The sequence below is a fragment of the Bipolaris victoriae genome (assembly GCF_000527765.1).
Source record: "Bipolaris victoriae FI3 unplaced genomic scaffold scaffold_85, whole genome shotgun sequence".
Taxonomy (NCBI): Eukaryota; Fungi; Ascomycota; class Dothideomycetes; order Pleosporales; family Pleosporaceae; genus Bipolaris; species Bipolaris victoriae.
In genome coordinates, this window is record NW_014575307.1 from 115,030 (window position 1) to 131,415 (window position 16,386).

General features: G+C 50.0%; 6 protein-coding genes across 6 annotated transcripts; 1 reads left to right on the plus strand and 5 right to left on the minus strand.

Moving 5' to 3' along the window:
* Positions 1 to 1,302: 1,302 nt before the first annotated feature.
* Positions 1,303 to 2,097, minus strand: COCVIDRAFT_40489 (hypothetical protein; the record flags this gene model as incomplete). Its single annotated transcript, XM_014698052.1, has 2 exons — positions 1,303 to 1,988; positions 2,019 to 2,097. The coding sequence occupies 2 exons, from the start codon at positions 2,095 to 2,097 to the stop codon at positions 1,303 to 1,305; spliced, it is 765 nt and encodes a 254-aa protein (XP_014553538.1).
* Positions 2,098 to 2,660: 563 nt separating this feature from the next.
* COCVIDRAFT_40490 (hypothetical protein) lies at positions 2,661 to 3,541 on the minus strand (the record flags this gene model as incomplete). Its single annotated transcript, XM_014698053.1, has 5 exons — positions 2,661 to 2,893; positions 2,961 to 3,061; positions 3,125 to 3,167; positions 3,281 to 3,377; positions 3,458 to 3,541. 5 exons carry the CDS (start codon positions 3,539 to 3,541, stop codon positions 2,661 to 2,663), a joined length of 558 nt encoding a protein of 185 aa, XP_014553539.1.
* Positions 3,542 to 4,620: 1,079 nt separating this feature from the next.
* Positions 4,621 to 9,601, minus strand: COCVIDRAFT_107443 (hypothetical protein; the record flags this gene model as incomplete). Its single annotated transcript, XM_014698054.1, has 8 exons — positions 4,621 to 5,283; positions 5,338 to 6,450; positions 6,497 to 7,067; positions 7,120 to 7,211; positions 7,260 to 7,935; positions 7,986 to 9,186; positions 9,241 to 9,438; positions 9,490 to 9,601. 8 exons carry the CDS (start codon positions 9,599 to 9,601, stop codon positions 4,621 to 4,623), a joined length of 4,626 nt encoding a protein of 1,541 aa, XP_014553540.1.
* Positions 9,602 to 10,300: 699 nt separating this feature from the next.
* Positions 10,301 to 11,488, plus strand: COCVIDRAFT_107457 (hypothetical protein; the record flags this gene model as incomplete). Its single annotated transcript, XM_014698055.1, has 2 exons — positions 10,301 to 10,419; positions 10,468 to 11,488. 2 exons carry the CDS (start codon positions 10,301 to 10,303, stop codon positions 11,486 to 11,488), a joined length of 1,140 nt encoding a protein of 379 aa, XP_014553541.1.
* Positions 11,489 to 12,267: 779 nt separating this feature from the next.
* On the minus strand, positions 12,268 to 14,049 carry COCVIDRAFT_107450 (hypothetical protein; the record flags this gene model as incomplete). The annotated part of the gene is made up of 1 exon (XM_014698056.1): positions 12,268 to 14,049. One exon carries the CDS (start codon positions 14,047 to 14,049, stop codon positions 12,268 to 12,270), a length of 1,782 nt encoding a protein of 593 aa, XP_014553542.1.
* Positions 14,050 to 15,575: 1,526 nt separating this feature from the next.
* On the minus strand, positions 15,576 to 15,914 carry COCVIDRAFT_107477 (hypothetical protein; the record flags this gene model as incomplete). The annotated part of the gene is made up of 1 exon (XM_014698057.1): positions 15,576 to 15,914. A coding segment is annotated over one exon (339 nt), but the record flags the coding sequence as incomplete, so codon positions are not given.
* Positions 15,915 to 16,386: the final 472 nt, after the last annotated feature.

Sequence of the window (16,386 nt, forward strand, 5' to 3'; positions counted from 1 at the left end):
CGCAATTCTTTTATGGGTTACGAGTGCGCTAGAATGTTAAGTGTTGCACAGTTGGCAGAAAGGTTTTAGGCATAGTTTTGTAAGAAAGCTATGGATATTTATTGACTATGCTATAGCCGTTTCAAAAGTTCATATTCCCAAGAACCTCATGCTAATAATCCTTAAGTAACATATATGTTCAATTTGTCTCTGCATATACTAACCGTATATTATAAGTAGGACGCAGAAGTAAATAGAATATTAGGTCTTACCTTGATGTTATAGGAAGGAATAGAGAATAAAGGCTGACCTAAGTAGTCTACTCTCCAAACTATGGTCTAGGTCAGCTTTTGAAATTTCCCAGAGTGTATGCCTGCATAACGACGTACAGGCTGAGCGCAAGAGGAATCGTTTCCTTCAGCGCATTCGTAGCAGCCACCGCCGCCTGGGCAAGTGCAGCAAAAGTTTTCCTCCCTGCAGAGCTGGGAGCAGTCCTGGCGGGACTTGAGTGTCAAAGCATTGACATGAGCTGGTGGTGCAGCGGCAACAAATGCAACGAATGTTGTTACGATAAGAGCAAGTGAGAACCTCATTTTGGATGAATTGATCGTTGGTTTGGCTTGATAGTATTGTATGAAACTGTTGCTGATGGTGATATGATGCTGGGTGTTGTTCGGGGTCTACTTATAGCTTTTTCTTCCAGGTACAGTTCTCAGCAGGCCATTTCAAAGTGCCAAACTTTATTCTTTGAAAGGGCATAAGTCTCCTCAAGGGCCTGATTCCCAGCCTTTACTGGGTTCATGTGGTGCTGCGCGTCATCCATCTCCTAGGAAAGCGTTCAGTTTCCCTGGAACAAGACGTCTTTTGCTTCTGGTACTGTATAATGTGTAATTGTGGTTGATTCTAGATTCACCCAACTCCGAACCGGCTTAGAAGATGTTGCATTGAATGAGTAGTTGTGAACCACTTCACCCCCTTTTGAGTACCACACTTCCTGTAATCTAAGTTGCAGACCCTGGCGATAACAACGAACCTCGGCGGCTTTCCTCGGTCTAGGAGACGATGTGTATTATTCTGAAAAGCGTTATACGAATTCTATCCATCTCTCGTTTAAAGATCAAACATATATAACCATTTCCTTATCCTGATAACGTCAATTCAGTCTTGACTCTCAATTTTGTAATGAGCATCATATCTAGTTGGCAAACGTTAATCAAAGAACGCAAACAACATGTCTAGTGAAACTTTTATTCTAACTATATCTTTTTTTCTTCGATATTACAGGTACTTTTATTTTTCATTTTGGAAACTATTCGAAATCCCCTAACCTTGCTCAAAGTGAGCACGGGTGGTACGAGTTGAAACAAATTCGTGAATAGCATTCCAGTTACGACAGGTGTGCATCACGTCGGACTGCACAAAGCTCCTCCCATACCATTGATACCAGATTAATGGTATTGGAGTCAAATCAGCATGACACATTAGTTGTTGTTGAATATGATCTATGCAATGATCTCGATGGCCTCTCTCTGGGTAACGTTCGTTTGTCTCGCGGTTATAATAATGCTTACGATCAAGCGCTCTTCGTAATTGCTCGACGCAACGTAATGCATAGAAGACATCCAATCCAACCATATAGCCGAGATGCTCGTGATAGTAGAGCCCATGAGACTTGCCAAAAGCTTCCTCTGCTTCTTCCTCTGTGACGATGAAGTATCGCCCTTTTAGCAACTGATCCCATACTTTATCGATCTCTGGACTCGGCGGTCCGACATAGATGGGTTCATTTGGATTATTGATGCGGTATCCAGTGCCGTTGTCGTACCATCGTGGACCTCCATAAAACATAGTTGGTTGCTCCTGAATAGACGACTTCGCCGGAGGAAACTCAGTCTCGAAACCAGAACTGAAGGAACTGCCTGGATGGCTGATATTGTAGCGGGGAGTTTTGAGGAGTATTAAAAAGAGAGACTCAGTGCTGCATGCGAAACTGCCTGCTAAAATGCACGCTGCTTATAAGCATGCGGAAGGCGGAATACAGCGAGTCGGTATTGTATAGATGTTGTCGTTCTCGTCTTGTCGAACAACTGCATATTTTGATTTCTTCAGGAAGCTCATGCTGATTTCTATGATGAATTTGCGGGAATAATGAAAATTAGGAGCGTCGAGGACTAGACGATTGATGCAGCATTTATACGAACACAAACATCTGATCTTGAATAGAAGGCCTCTAATTCATCGAATACTGGAACCGGTTCGTTTATTATTTATTTGAGAGGGCAGTATGCATACTCAATCCAGTCTTGCAACTCAGAGCCTTGTTCGGTTACTTTTGCCCATCTCTATTTCAAAGCTTATCTTTGATCAGAACTTAGTAAACAATTTTGTCCCTATTACAGCACCTAGACTCATTTAAATGAGTATAAGACGCTTAGTCTTGACAATCGCCTTGCAACGGGCAATGATAGTTGTAATAAGACTATATTTAATAGTAGGTATCCACACAAAGACATATGAAACATGAACGTTATAGCGAGCGATAAGATGTCACAGCTAGAAGAAAGATAAAGAACAGAGGACGATTGCCTTCCTCTCCCTATGCTAACCATTCAAAACCAGTGCAATACCCTCTACCATAACGCAATGTATGAAACATGAACCTGGAGCTTTCCTAGCCATCATCAGGGTAACGAGTGTACTCGCTCCGGATGCAGCGGCACTCTCTTCCCTCTGGGTACAGAAATACTGCCATTCCACCTCGCCTTTGAGAACTCATGTAGCTTCTCGAAGTTGCGGTAGGTATGCACCTGTTGCGGGGCAACGTATTGGCCGTATCCATTACGCCATTCGGTAGGCGAGATGACAGACGTCGCTTGGCACTGGATGACTTGTCGTAAATGATCAATGCATTGTACTAAAGGTCCACAATTTAGTGTGTATGTGTATAAAAGCTAAGAAAAAAACCACGTAGCTAAACATACGTTGATGTACCATGCCGCGGTACTTTTCCTCGGGATAGACGTCTCGTCGTAACGCCTTCCGCAATTGATTCAGGCAGTGTAGACAGTGGAAGAGATCTAACCTGTATAAAAGGTCAGTAAAATCTGTCAAACGGGTCTATATCTATGGAAACCTTACGATCCACTCCAGCCACCATGCATGTGAATAATCCCTATACTTCTCATAATCTTTACCCCCAAAGCTCAATCGCCTCCTTCTCAGAAATTGGAAAAGTAATGCGTAACCCCGCCCAATGATGCCATCCCACGCTTCATCAATTTCGGGCGGACGGCTCTCCAACATAGAGCGACGGTTTGAGAATTTCCTCGCCGTCGGGGCTCAAAATCCACGCCTCCTGTGAAAACTGTCTGCACATGTTCAAAACATTTCCGATGGTGCTGTTGAATAATAGGGCTCATGACAATAAAATTGAAAACAAAAAAAAAGCGAAAATGGGATAATGCCACAACTTACTGACGATTTTTTCTTTTTTGAATCCGGTATTGTAAGATCCATAGGGTTCTCCGTGGCGTGAGGTAGGTATGTTGTATCCCAACAACATTCCTATAAGCAGCGAAAATAGAATGATAAGCAATTGAGAAATTCGAGACCCAGAACTCTTATTACGCGTAGTTTCTCCCAAGGTCGTCAACATCTTCTTCTTCTTCTTCTTCTTTTGCGAGTAACTGCGCTTCGCCATCTTACTCTTCACCGTCAACCGGTCGTCGATACAACTGTTTCATTCGTATTTTGTCCCAGAAGTTTGTGGTTCCGAGTATTGTGCAGTATATTGTCATAGCAACAGATTTTCAGTGCCCTTTAAAGCACTGCTGAAGAGTTTGGTCTTGAGGAACATACATATATATATCGGCAATCGCAGTTGCGCTATAAAGTCTAAGAGAATCACGCCAAGCAGCGGTTTTTGTGGTTGTTCAATTACCCGCGCGAAACGGGGAAGTGTACGGGGTGTATTCTTGGAGACTCCAAGTCAAGTATAGCCCCGACAAGGACTCAAGCTCTTTAGTAATTTAAGGGAGAAACTTCACGATTTACCCCGCTTAGGCATTGCGTCACCTTAAGGCTTGAGAGTTCCAAAGCGGATACTTCAGCTTGATTGGATGTAGATCTGCCTCAAAGTATCCTTCTTTTTTTTGCCAACATCTCTTTTAATTAGGCTGTCTGCCCTTTACAGGAATAAGCGCTACTTCAAAGGTCGGCCGAAAGGGTCAGCCACATGTCTGATATGCAGCTGCATGTCGTTCCAGACTTGGTCAAGTTTCTGACTAATTATCGCCTACTGTACGTAGCTAGTTAGCGCGACTCTACATCCCCTCTACCAGGGACGACCGTATTACCATTACTTCAAGTCAACTTTGGTTGCGATAAAAGATGAATAACTAACTTAACCTTTTTCTCTCTATCTATTGTATACCATATCAGATTAATTATCTTAAAATGAATAGTAGGCTATACTCTAATCTACTAGGATTAGATATTCCAAAAAAAACACCATAGATAAAGTAGAAAGATTTAAATAAGAGCTTCATATAAAGATTTCAGACCTCTAGCTTAGAAATCTTTTTATAGAAGAGTGTATTCTATAAACCACTTGATTTATACAAACTTCACCTAGCCAACTACTCACGCATCCCCTAACCCACTACTCTCCAACCAAACCACCCCCCTCATACTCCCCATGCCCATATCCCCCACACCCGCAGTACTACTCCTTACATCCTGCACCACAACCACAGCATCCGCAAAGCTCAAATTATCCATCTCACAGTTCAGAATCTCCACATCGTCCGTATCACTCTTCCCCTTTTCAGGCCTTGCCTTGATCCTTGGTCGAATCTCCACGTTAGGTAAGAGCGTGTTTCCCGGTCTGAGCGGTATAAGTACAATCGGCCATTCGTGCTCTTGGTCTTCGGTGGCAGTGAAATGAGCGCGGCGCTGGCCGGCGACGAGCCATACCTCTGGGTTTGCGTCAATGGTGTAAACGAAGTCAATGGGGTCGGTGGGGTCGTTGAGGTTGGCGGCGGAGACAAGACTGGAGGATGAGGCCCAGCGGCGGGTGTGTGAGATGCGGAGAGTGGCCATGAGGGGTTGGCCGACAATTGCGATGGGGGATTGGAAGGTTGTAGAGGGTGAGTTTAGGGTGAGAGAGGCGGTGTGGAGGATGTGTGTTTGTGGGATAGATACTGTTATCACCATGCGCCGCGGTGGATTTGGCGACGGTGGAGCTGTAGGACGTTGTGTGGTGTGTGGTGATTCATCCGTCTCGAGACAGACGATTCGGTGTTTCTACAAGTATACATTAGTATCTGCAGAGCAGTATTTTCTTTGCAGTGTCCTTACTTCATGCCACTTTTGCAACCACGTCTGTGTATCATCACGGATGACAAGAGGTAAGCTTTCAAGACAGTCAGCCCATCCCATATCCTCGAAAGCTCCAAGGTCGATCCTTCCTAACAACGCTGTCTTTTCGTATTGCTGAGGCAGGATGCTATGCTCGATGTGATTGACAAAAGTATCAGTCAAGAGACGAGACAAGCGGTGAACTGGACTGTTCTCGACAGCCTCCGCAAACAACTTTCGCATACGATCCAACACATCCTCATTAAGACAACGGTACTCGACAGATAAAGATAGACTACCGGCAGTGCTGATCCGACTTCTTCGTTTCTGTGCGGCGTCCATGGCCTTCTTGATGACTTTGTACGTGACCGCCACTGGCTGTTTTGGGAACACATGCAGTGGTTCCTTTGGTTGTTTCGGTGCATGGACATTAAACTCCTCCGATCCTTCCAACGAAACGGCCAAGAGTTCCAGTGGTATGTGATTGGCAGTCTTGATGTTGAATTTCGAGAACAGTGACTTGCTCTTGAAATGATCATGTACATTGACGTCCAACGGCAGCTCAACAGGAATCACAAAGGACGAAGTGTACTGGAACTGGCCGTTCTCGGTAAAATAGTCGACGTCAATCTTGACGGTAAGGTCCTGGAGGATCGTTTCCATGTCGTAAGGTACTTTTAAGGTGGCTGCGGAGCCGGTTGCCATTTCTCCAATTGCAATGACGCCAGGAGTTTGCTTGTTGTCCTCGAGTTCAATGTCACCAGCCTCTATGCTTGCATCTGCTGTACGCAGCCGCAGTCCTGCAGAAGCAGACTTTAGTCGAATATCTGCACGCTTTATCGCATTCCAACCACTCGAGAATTCGACCTCAATATGACGCGGCTTATCGATGTGGATCAGATGCGAAAGATAGATGCGAGCTTGGAAAGCTTCAGTGCGCGGAAAGCATAGAATCCTGGCTTTCTTGGCTGCTCTGAGCGAGTGTGCAGATACAGATGTGATGATGCCAAGAGGTGTTGTTGCTTCGGTCTTCTGGAAAGGTTCGTGCACAAAGACGATGCGTTTTGCTTCCAAGACGATCCTATCCACCATGTATGGCCCAATGGTATTCACCTAGAACACGTTAGACTTCCCTATGAAGCGACACCGAGAAACTCACGTTGCAACCAATCCACATGCGGTTCAAGCCCTTCTTCACCTGGATCGTACCAGTCTCTTCAAGCCATACGTCCTTGGCTTGGTTGGAGACGGAACTGACCAGTCTGATCTTGGCTGCTCGAATCTCAATCTCATCCTCAAGGAGATGCCTGAATTGAAGGCGTAGCTGGAACCCATCTTTGTCCTCGTAATGCCGCACATAAGGTTCAACGGAAATATCGCTAAAATACTTGGCCATCTGGACAGTGACATCGTAGGGTAACTGTTGTGAATAGCCAACAATCTCGTGAAGTACATCAGTGGTATCCACGTTGTCATCGTTGAGCCATTCGTGAGAGTCGCCTGTTGCATCGATTCGCTTTGATGAACTCTTGGACGCCATTCGACTCGCCGATGACTTGGCCAACAAATCCAGTACTGTCCGCACGTATTCGTCTTTTCGGTTAAGTTTCTTTAGACAGCGTGCATGCATCTTAAGCATGGTAGCTTCGACAGTGTTCCACCTGCTTGTTGCGAAATACGAAGCCATACGTCCAAAATATGTTGCTGCCGCTGCGAAATCACCCAGCTCGCTATATCATGTAAGAACGAGGTATTGATAGCTTCAAGTGGCAACAAACTTACAATTTGAGGGCAGCTAAATCGCCGAGCACCGTCTCTGCTGATTTGATCTGGCCTGCAGCCATGTAGTGCTTCACAATCAGATCACTGAGCGTCTAAACCAAAGTCAGTAATAGTGATGAATATTGCACAAAATCACATACCTCGTAAAACTGTCGAAACTGCCCGAGAGATGAAATTGCTGTAAGTAGTGCCACAGCAGATATACCAATACGTGCTTTTTCGAGCTCAGAATCTGGTTTGGTGTTGGAAGCCTCCCTCTCTGCCGCACGTTCCGCCTCCTCTTCTTCATCCAGGCTGACGTCCGTCAGCTCTTCCTTCGCAGTCAGAGAGGTAACAATAGCATTCCATCCGATATTCCAACCCAGAGCCTTGCCTGCATGCTCGAGCAACCGTCGTTGAATTGCAAGAAGTTGTGCTCTTGTGCCAGCCAGTTCCTGCAGGCCGTTCCTTGCAGAAATAGTCGTGGCTGATTGCCCTGTAGCGGGCCGATCGTGATACTGTCCATTCTCAAACACCACCTGAGCATTTGCCGCAGTTTGGGAATATGGCATATCGGGGGTAGATCGCCCCTGATTCAGTGAAGAAGAACGAGAAGGAAGCTTGGGATCGGAGTTCTTGCTCTTTGACTCCTTGCTGCGACCGCTAAAGGAACGGCCCTTGCTTGTAGAGCCAGCGGATGCATCTCTAGTGGGCCTGTCGGATGGAAGAGAAGCAGTAGATGTCTCGCGTATTACCTGACCCAATGCAGCGAACGTCCATGAGCGAACAATGTTTTCAACTAGATGATTCTCAAATGTAATCTCATGCGCCTTTGCTCTGGCGGTGGGCATTAGTACCAACAAAGCAGTAGATGTTTCAGAACATACCCATTGATCAAATCATCTCGCAACAGTCTTCCAGCAAATGTTATGAAATTCAGCGCACGCGTGCAAAGGTCCGCAAGTGAGAAGAGATCTTCTGCATCCTGGGCTTGACCACCTGATTTCATACCAATGGCGCTATCATCGGTTGACTGTTGAATAACGCCAGCTTTGGACCGGGTCTGCAGCTTAGTTGCAAGATCTGAACGCGCTGATATTGAGTTGCCCAGCCTAAGAAGCAAGGACATTTGACGGGCGAAGATGTACACTCTAAAATCAAAGACGGAGATATTATTCGCAAGGATGAGACCACGATAGTCCTTTCTCAGGGCATTGATCGGGCTGTCGTCGTGAATAGCCAGTTGAGAACTGTTCGAATCAGCATCATTTTTCCCTTCTTGCTTTGCAAGTTCTGCTGCTTTCTGGTAAATGTCGTCAGAATAGCCAAGGAGAACGCTTCCTTGCGCCTGCTCGGTCGCCTGGTCACGGATTACACTGTCCAGGCCAATCGAGAGCTCATCGTACACCAGCAAAGCATCTTCCACCAGCCCTACACTCTCAAAGCCTCTCGCAAGGCCCTCCTTGAGGATGAAGAAAGTGTTAAAGTTCCAACCAGGAAAGGAGCGCTGAGCGTCATTCTTCCGAATGTCTTCCTCATATTGGCTCACACGCAGATCGAATGAAAGAAGAATGAGCACCTTGAATCTGGATATGACATCTTGCCAAGCTCGTTCTTGCTCTTGAGGGCTTTCACTGATTGCGGGAGAGCTGGCAGGTCCTGCAGGCGGAAGCATATGCGGTGGGACTCTTTCTTTGGGCACTCGTATCTGAGCGACCCGGTCTGGTGCTGACTTGGATGAAACATTGAAGTCGGCACGTAGCTTTTCGAGCAATGTGGTCGTCCCGCGAGTCCATCTTGAAGCTGCTCCAGTCTTTTCTTTCTCACCTGTCGACGCACTGGCAGATCCACGAGGCTGGCTTGCTGCTGGCGTATTGGGTACTACGACGTGCAGAATCAACCATTCATATGCATCGTGGTTTTCCTGGTTGGTTGCCGTGCTACTCTGAGAAGGCGGCGTGTGATCCTTGACCCATTCGCGCACCAATTTACGTGCAGTCGATTTGTAGGTATCAGAGTCATCGCATCTCAACAGATATATCCTAAGATATGGTGTTTGGCGTAGGCCGGGGATTTGATGACGTCTCTCTTTTTCTTTGTTAGGGGCCCTGAAGATCTCTTCTGTAGTCCTTTTGAGCGTACCTTGTCCAGGTGCTACAGCTGATGATGCTGCACCCGTAGCTTGTGCTGACTCTGGGCTAGGCACAAGGTCGACATGCAGCGAGTCTATAGACCTCAATGGCCGTGTCGGGGCCTTCCAATGCAAGTTGCGAAGAGGAAGGTGTGCAACCAAGTCTTCTTGTATCAACCCAAAGACCCCAGACGGATCATGGTACTCGACTGTAAAGAGTAAGCGGTGCTACGATGAAAGCGACCAGGGTGTGTGCGCACCCGTGACTTTTGAGCTTGAGAGCCCATCCATCACCGTAGGCTCGACTGGGGTTTGCCTAGAAGCATCCTCTGTGGCACCCAGGGCTGGCGTACCATTTGCAGCCACACTCATGAAACACGCACGCGACCGAAATACAAAGGAGAATTAACGGATTACTGTGCGGAATGAAGCTTGCTGGATTCTGCGGGAATTGATGCCGTTGCGAAATGAGGGCTGCACCTTGGATGGCTTCACCGCTAGCGTGGGTTAGCTTGTCGCAAGTCTAGCTCCAGACATAGCCCCACAATATCACGTGCAGAGACGTTCACCGGCCGACGTTATGTGTCTGAGCCACGTCCAATTGACCGATTTGTGATAAGCATTCAACGTTGTCGCTTCCCCCCGCACTGACTTTGAGCCTGATTTGCTCGGCCTTAAGCGATGCATTGTGGCGCTGTTCATGAGGCGCTCTGCATGCCGCATCGCATTCTTCGCTTTCCACAAAGACGCCGATCTTGATTGGTAGAGTTTGAGGCATTTTCCAAGTTGATATGTCCACAACTCACGATGTGATGCCTTGCTTTCCGTCAGCGATTGCTCATAATGTGTTCTCTTTCAGCTCAGGCTTTCTTCTGAAAAGCCTTGCCCGTTGGCATTTGTTGCACTGCCTCTGCAATGCTCAAGTTGGTCTTCGAATATAGGGAAACAGAGGCTTGAGTATTTTACACCACCATACATCCAGTCTTGAACATCTCGATACCCTCTATCAACCCATTGTCTTACTGCACGTCATTACACCACCAACGTACTCGACTTCTCCAAAGAGTCAGAATGGGAGCAGGAGATTACTCTCCAGGCAGCGTATGGTACTATGCGCCCAACAAAGCAGCCCCGATCCTGTTCATAGTCCTCTTCTCAATATCAGGAGCCCTTCACATATGGCAAACAATGTTTGTATAAACATCTCTCCCTCTTACCTGTACTCTAACACTACCAAGCAAATTCAAGTCCTGGCGCACAACCGCCCTCCTTCCCTGGGCCGCCCTCCTCATGATCAGTGGCTTCGCCGTGCGTCTTGCCGGTGCCTACGACACTTCGTCCCTTGCCTACCTGATCGCCTCGACCGTGCTAATCCTCTCTGGCCCGCCAGTCTACGCTCTGATTAATTACTTCATCCTCTCCCGTCTTTTATATTACATCCCTTATCTCGCTCCCCTGCACCCCGGCCGTGTCGCAACGACCTTCGTTGGGCTCGACGCCGTGTGCGAGATTCTCATCGGACAGGGGGCGTGGCGCATGGCTGATTCCAGCTCGTCCGACGCTCAACGGGAGCTGGGTTCGCGACTTGTCAGTGCCTCGCTGTGCCTTCAGGCTGCGCTATTCGGTGCGTTTGGGCTTCTAGGTGTGCAGTTCCAGCGACGCGCAACCGCAGCTGGCGTATTGAAACCACATCTACGTACAGTTCTATACGTCATGTATGTGAGTGCTAGCATCGTTACGATTCGCTGCATCTACCGGCTAGTAGAATACTTCTCTGGCTGGGACTCGGCCGTGTACAAGAATGAAACCTATTTCTGGATCTTTGAGGCAGCAATTATGCTGATCAATACTGCTTTGCTCAATATCTGGAACCCGGGGAAGCGCCTCCCGCCATCTAATTCGGTTTTCCTAGCAAGGGACGGGGTGACAGAGAGGAGAGGTCCGGGATGGGGTGACGATAGGCCCTGGATCGTCACGGTGTTTGATCCATTCGACGTCTGGGGCCTTGTTAGGGGCAGGGATAAAAAGACGCAGTTTTGGGATTTGAGTGACGCGGAGCTTGAAGCGATGCGGTTGGAGAAGAAGAGAAATAAGAGAGGTTGTGGATTGGCTTTGTTGGATCCATTTCACCTTTGGGGCAAGACGGGGTATATTGCGAGGTGGTTTGGTAAGACGCAGACGAGTGGACAGCCTGTAACTCACGAGGTGTCTACGACACGGACAAAGTTTGGTGGTTCGGAAGCGAAATACGAAGTATGAAGGTGGCGTGAGCTGTTGCGTTTTATACCAAAGGAAGTCACGACCGCGTAATGTATAATAGCAAACACAGAAGGGCAAATTAGATACTTTTTTTTTAAATTCAATAACAAGACATCACAATATGAACACATGGTGAGACATTGCACAAAATGATATTGATGGGAGCCCCATGTTAACCCAAGGAATCTATACAATCGACATACAAACCTCCCTTTTTTTTTTAAATTTTGAGGCCATACGCGTAGATATGTATTCCATGCCACATTCTGGCAAAAACCTGAGCAAAGATGACTCCACCCGTTAACTAATAGGAAACAACAGGTGTGCAACGCGTTGTGAGTGTGTACCTCACCTCGTAATTCACGCGACAAAAGAGTACATGGTAATAGCGGCGAAGAATAGAAGTAAAGTTTTGGAGCATGTGATGCTTGTACTGAGGTATGTGAATGTGTCGATATATGTAGTAGAGTGTGGAAACAAGGCAACAAAAAGGAAATGATAGTGTGCAGCTCTGCCGATTGGCGTATATGTCAATAGAAGATAGAAATGTAAAACAGATGGGTGCAGGACAAGGTTAGGAAATAAGAAGGCGAAGATAAAGGATCGCCATGGTGAGAGTTGCCCTTTTGTCGAACTCGAGGGGTATAGATGATCAGAGCACATTAGATCCGTGACAGAGAACACAAAACGCCGTACTCCAACAACAACAAACACCTATGCAGATATTGGACCAGCAGCCTTTGTTATAATGGCTGCATAGCCGTCAGCGTCAAATGAACTTAGACGCCGACTTCGGGGACATGGCGTTGTCGTTGAGTTCCGTCAGCACGCCTGTAGCTCATAGCAGCCCGGTCCATGGGCTCTTCCATGTCAGGGGAGCCAGGATCGTAGCTGTAGCCCGCGCCAGATGGCTGGGGCCTGCTACCTGCTACCATGCGCTCGTTCAAATGACGAGAGTCGAATGTGCTGGAGAAGGAGCGTTTGTTTGATGTGGCCGACATGGGGGGAAGGCCCTGAGTCTGAGGGTTAAACTTGGGCAGAGCATAGTGCTGGCTGGAGCCGTCAGAGTTGACAGACATTGCGGCAGAAATTGAGGTGGGTGGGGATTGGTATGAAGGAGAGACGGGCTCCAGCTTGTCTGCAACGATAGGCCTCAAAGAGGGCAGAGACTGATGAGAAGGAGCCGAAGATGTGTAGGATTGTGGTGACGAGTGCAGAGGCTGCAGAGGCTGACTCATCTGCTGCGATCGGCCGTACTGGTCCATAGGGTGATATGGTTGTACTGGGTGGCTTGAAGCAGTGTATTGCTGAGCTGGCGATTGTGTAATAGACGAGCGACGGTAGTCGGATGGGTGCGCATAGTCGGAAGACATTTGCTCTTGTCTTGGAGGTGCAGCGTGGTCGTATTGTGACTGCGATTGCGACTGTGGCTGCTGCTGGTAGTTGGAGTATCCGTATTGCTGGTTCATTGGCACCGGAGGCTGTGCCTGGTGCTGACTGCTGTAGCTGCTGTGCTGCGAGTGCTGCGAGTACGGTGTCGAATGCTGCGGAGGCTGTGGAGGTTGCATCATCGGGGCCGGCTGCGGGGTTTGGTATTGCTGTGAATACTGAGACTGGTTCGAGCCGTACGATGGCATCTGCGCATAAGCGGGAGTCTGTGGCGGGGGCATCTGCTGCTGGTAGCCGTTGCCAGCAGAATAACCATGGCCCATTTCCTCGATGCTCGGGCGACGCGGTGGCGCGAGCGCAGGGTTGCTAGCGCTGGACAATGAGCGAGGACGGTCATCGAGAGGGGCATTTGGTGCTTGTCCATAGTTGTCGGGAGTTGCGGTGCCTCGGGCGCGATCGTAGCCTCCTCCTTCCTCGTCGTACTCATCCCACTCCTTGGACGACTTATTCTCACGGCGCCTCATCCTCACGTCACGACGGATACGGACACGGCAGCCCTGCTCGGCGACCATACGGCTCAGAGCAGTGCTCTCGGACAATCCAGGGAACTTCTTGGCGGAGAAGACGGTAAAGGGAGCCGACTTGACTTCGCAGCGGTGGGTAACAAAGTGGTTTCCATCGTAGATGACGTCCGGGTCCTCGGGATCGAGGTCCTTTACCTCTGCCAGGTTCTCGAAAAGAGCAAAGCTCAGACGGTACTTGCCCTCATGGCGAACAGACAAGTCAGGAAAGATGAAGTAGCCAGCGGGCGTCGGGCGGTCGAGGTAGGCCATACCAGCAACTGGGGTACCTGTCAGGACTGGAAAGCTAGGTCCGGCGGTAGAGGGAGCGCGTCCAGGAGCGATGGTACGGGCATTTTCCAGGCTGGCGTGGAGGAAGAAGTTTGCATTGTATGCAAAGGTGATTTCCTGGTCATTCTCAAAGACGCGCAGCTCAACAATCGGAGGCGGGTCGACGGGACGTCTGTCGGCGCTCGACTTTGCGCCGCTACCGCAGGCACGGGCGCGCTCAGGCTGCTGGATTACCTGCAGATTGTAGCGAATTTGCCTGCCATCCTTTGTGGTGCGGACAGACTGGCTCTTTGTCTCGTTGCTAACAACAATGTTGGACATGTTGGGTGGTGGTGGAGTCTGCAACGAGTCAGCACAGGGCGTGGTGGTGCGTGGGCGTGAGAGTGGGAAGTTGTGGCGAGGCAGTTGCAGGGACTGGCAGGGCTCGACCCGCAGCAAAGGTACACTTACGGCGGTGACCACAGAATTGGGGCTCTGGGTCGACTAGAACAACGACGATAGTGTTGTCAACCACGGGCGCGAGCGACCTGGACGTGTCAGTTGATGGGGTCTGGCAGTGCCGTGTGGGAACGTTGATGGGTTCGGTAGGGCAATAAGCATGGCGCTGGCTGACCCGAGCCCAAGTTACCGGGCGAACTTAAAGAGGCGCAAAAATGGGCAGGTGGAGCGTGGGAGCGCGAGGGAGAGAGGGAAGAGATACATACCAGCTTGGAGGAGGATCCGCCAAAGGGACAGAATGGGGGCGGACAGTGAATTGGTCGTGGTGGTCGTGGTGGTGGTGAAGAAGAAACGCGACGTGGATGGGGGCTGAGGAGACGGGGACAGAGCCAGGTGGAGTAGGGTAGCAGCAAGCAGAGGGATGAGTGACGGGGGATGGGGGCTGGTCGCCGAGGACCGAGGGGCCAGAAGCAGGCGACGCGACAGCGACGGCGAGGCGTGATGGCTTTGATGGTTTTGGTGGGCGGGGGGAGATGAGCGAGAGTAGGGATTGCGCGGGCAGCAACTGGTACGTGTGCCTGCGGAGGAGAGAGTCGTCAGCAGCAAAGACAAGGCATGAATACGCCGAAGAGGGTCTGGGGGCAGAGGCAGGACGGCGATGGGAATATGGGCTTGGGAGAAGGGCAGCAACAGCAGCAGCAGCAGCAGCAGCAGCAGCAGCAGCAGCAACAGGTAAGAGCACGCGGCTAGGCCTAGTGGATTATCAGAAGAGACGGCTGGCTGGCCCGGCGGACAGGCTCATCTGCACTGACAGATTTAGCCGAAGTGGAGCGAACAAAGAGAGGATAGTTTGGTGCCGCCATTGGTTTGAGGTTGCTCGCGCACACACGGGGGAGCATGCAGCCGACGCCTCCGCGGGGCCATGGCAGCGAGGCGTCGTAACTATGCATCTCGACACGAAGCGACGACGGCGACGATGTGGTCCTGCAATTCCCATGTCTGGGGATATATATATATATATATATATGGATATGTGTATTCTTACATAGACATGTACATATGTAATGTGCAGTCAGTCAGTCCATACATATTCATCATAACAACTCGGGAGCAAGCACCAAGCGGCAGGCAAGACAGATTGGCACCCGTCTCCTCAGGCTTGAACTAGGCCCACCGATGACACGGTTCCATGCAACCCTGGGGTTCGGCACTGTCGAACCAGCTACTTACTTGCACCGAGGCCCGGCAGCTTTGGCACGCCTGCCCGGGTCATGCATGGGCAGCAGAAGCAGCAGAAGCAGCAGCGGTGGGCGAGACTGTCGCTTGTTGTCGCAGCATCTGGTGGTGTTGATGTTTCCGTCTCTGAGTGCACCAGCATATTCTGCGCGCCTCAATCGGCTGCCGTACTCTCAAGCCACCAGCCCATAAGTAGAGTAGCCAGTCCAGGGCTTAGGAGGGGGCGGGGGGCCATGTTCTCTGGTTGGCGTATCTATGGGGCCATGCTGCCCAAGCTCGCTCTGTGCCGTGCTACCCCAGCTGGCTAGTGGCGCACAAAAGAGGACGAATGGCCTGATGGTCACCATGGCACACACGCGCACACACATACATATACACACACACACGACGCACACCAAGACGCGCCATTTCCAGCTCATGTCGTCTCGTCTCGTCGTTGTTGTGGTCGCCGTTGTTGGGCGGGTGTGTGTATAGGGCTGTGGTGGTGGTGCGTGTTGCTTCTGCCGGGCCCGTCAGCGTTGGCACGAACGGTTCTCCAGGCGGTGCTTTTGGCTGCGACTTGGGACCGCTGCTGACAGCTCGAGCGGTGGTGGAAACCAATGGCCACTGAGGCGGATTTCCCAGCACCGAGCAGAGGGCGACAGACGGCCCACTCACACAGGATCACCATGCCCGACCAGCCCCAATAGCCTTGGATCCTGCTCTGCCCTGCTGTGCTGCATGCACTAGCCCTCATCTTGCTACCCGCGGCTCCGCCCGCCTTGATTCGCCCCAAGCCCTGATCCTTCCAACGGCCGACCAGCCTGGGGGCGATCCCACCCGCGCTCCACCTTGCCCGCTGCTGCCCACACTGCCTCCCTTCTGCATCCATCCATCCATCCATCCATCATCCATCATCCACTCATCCATCCATTCACACGGCATCCATCCACTACGACTCTGTCTCTCCCCCCTCTCCACACCAATACTTGGCTTCTTCCCCCC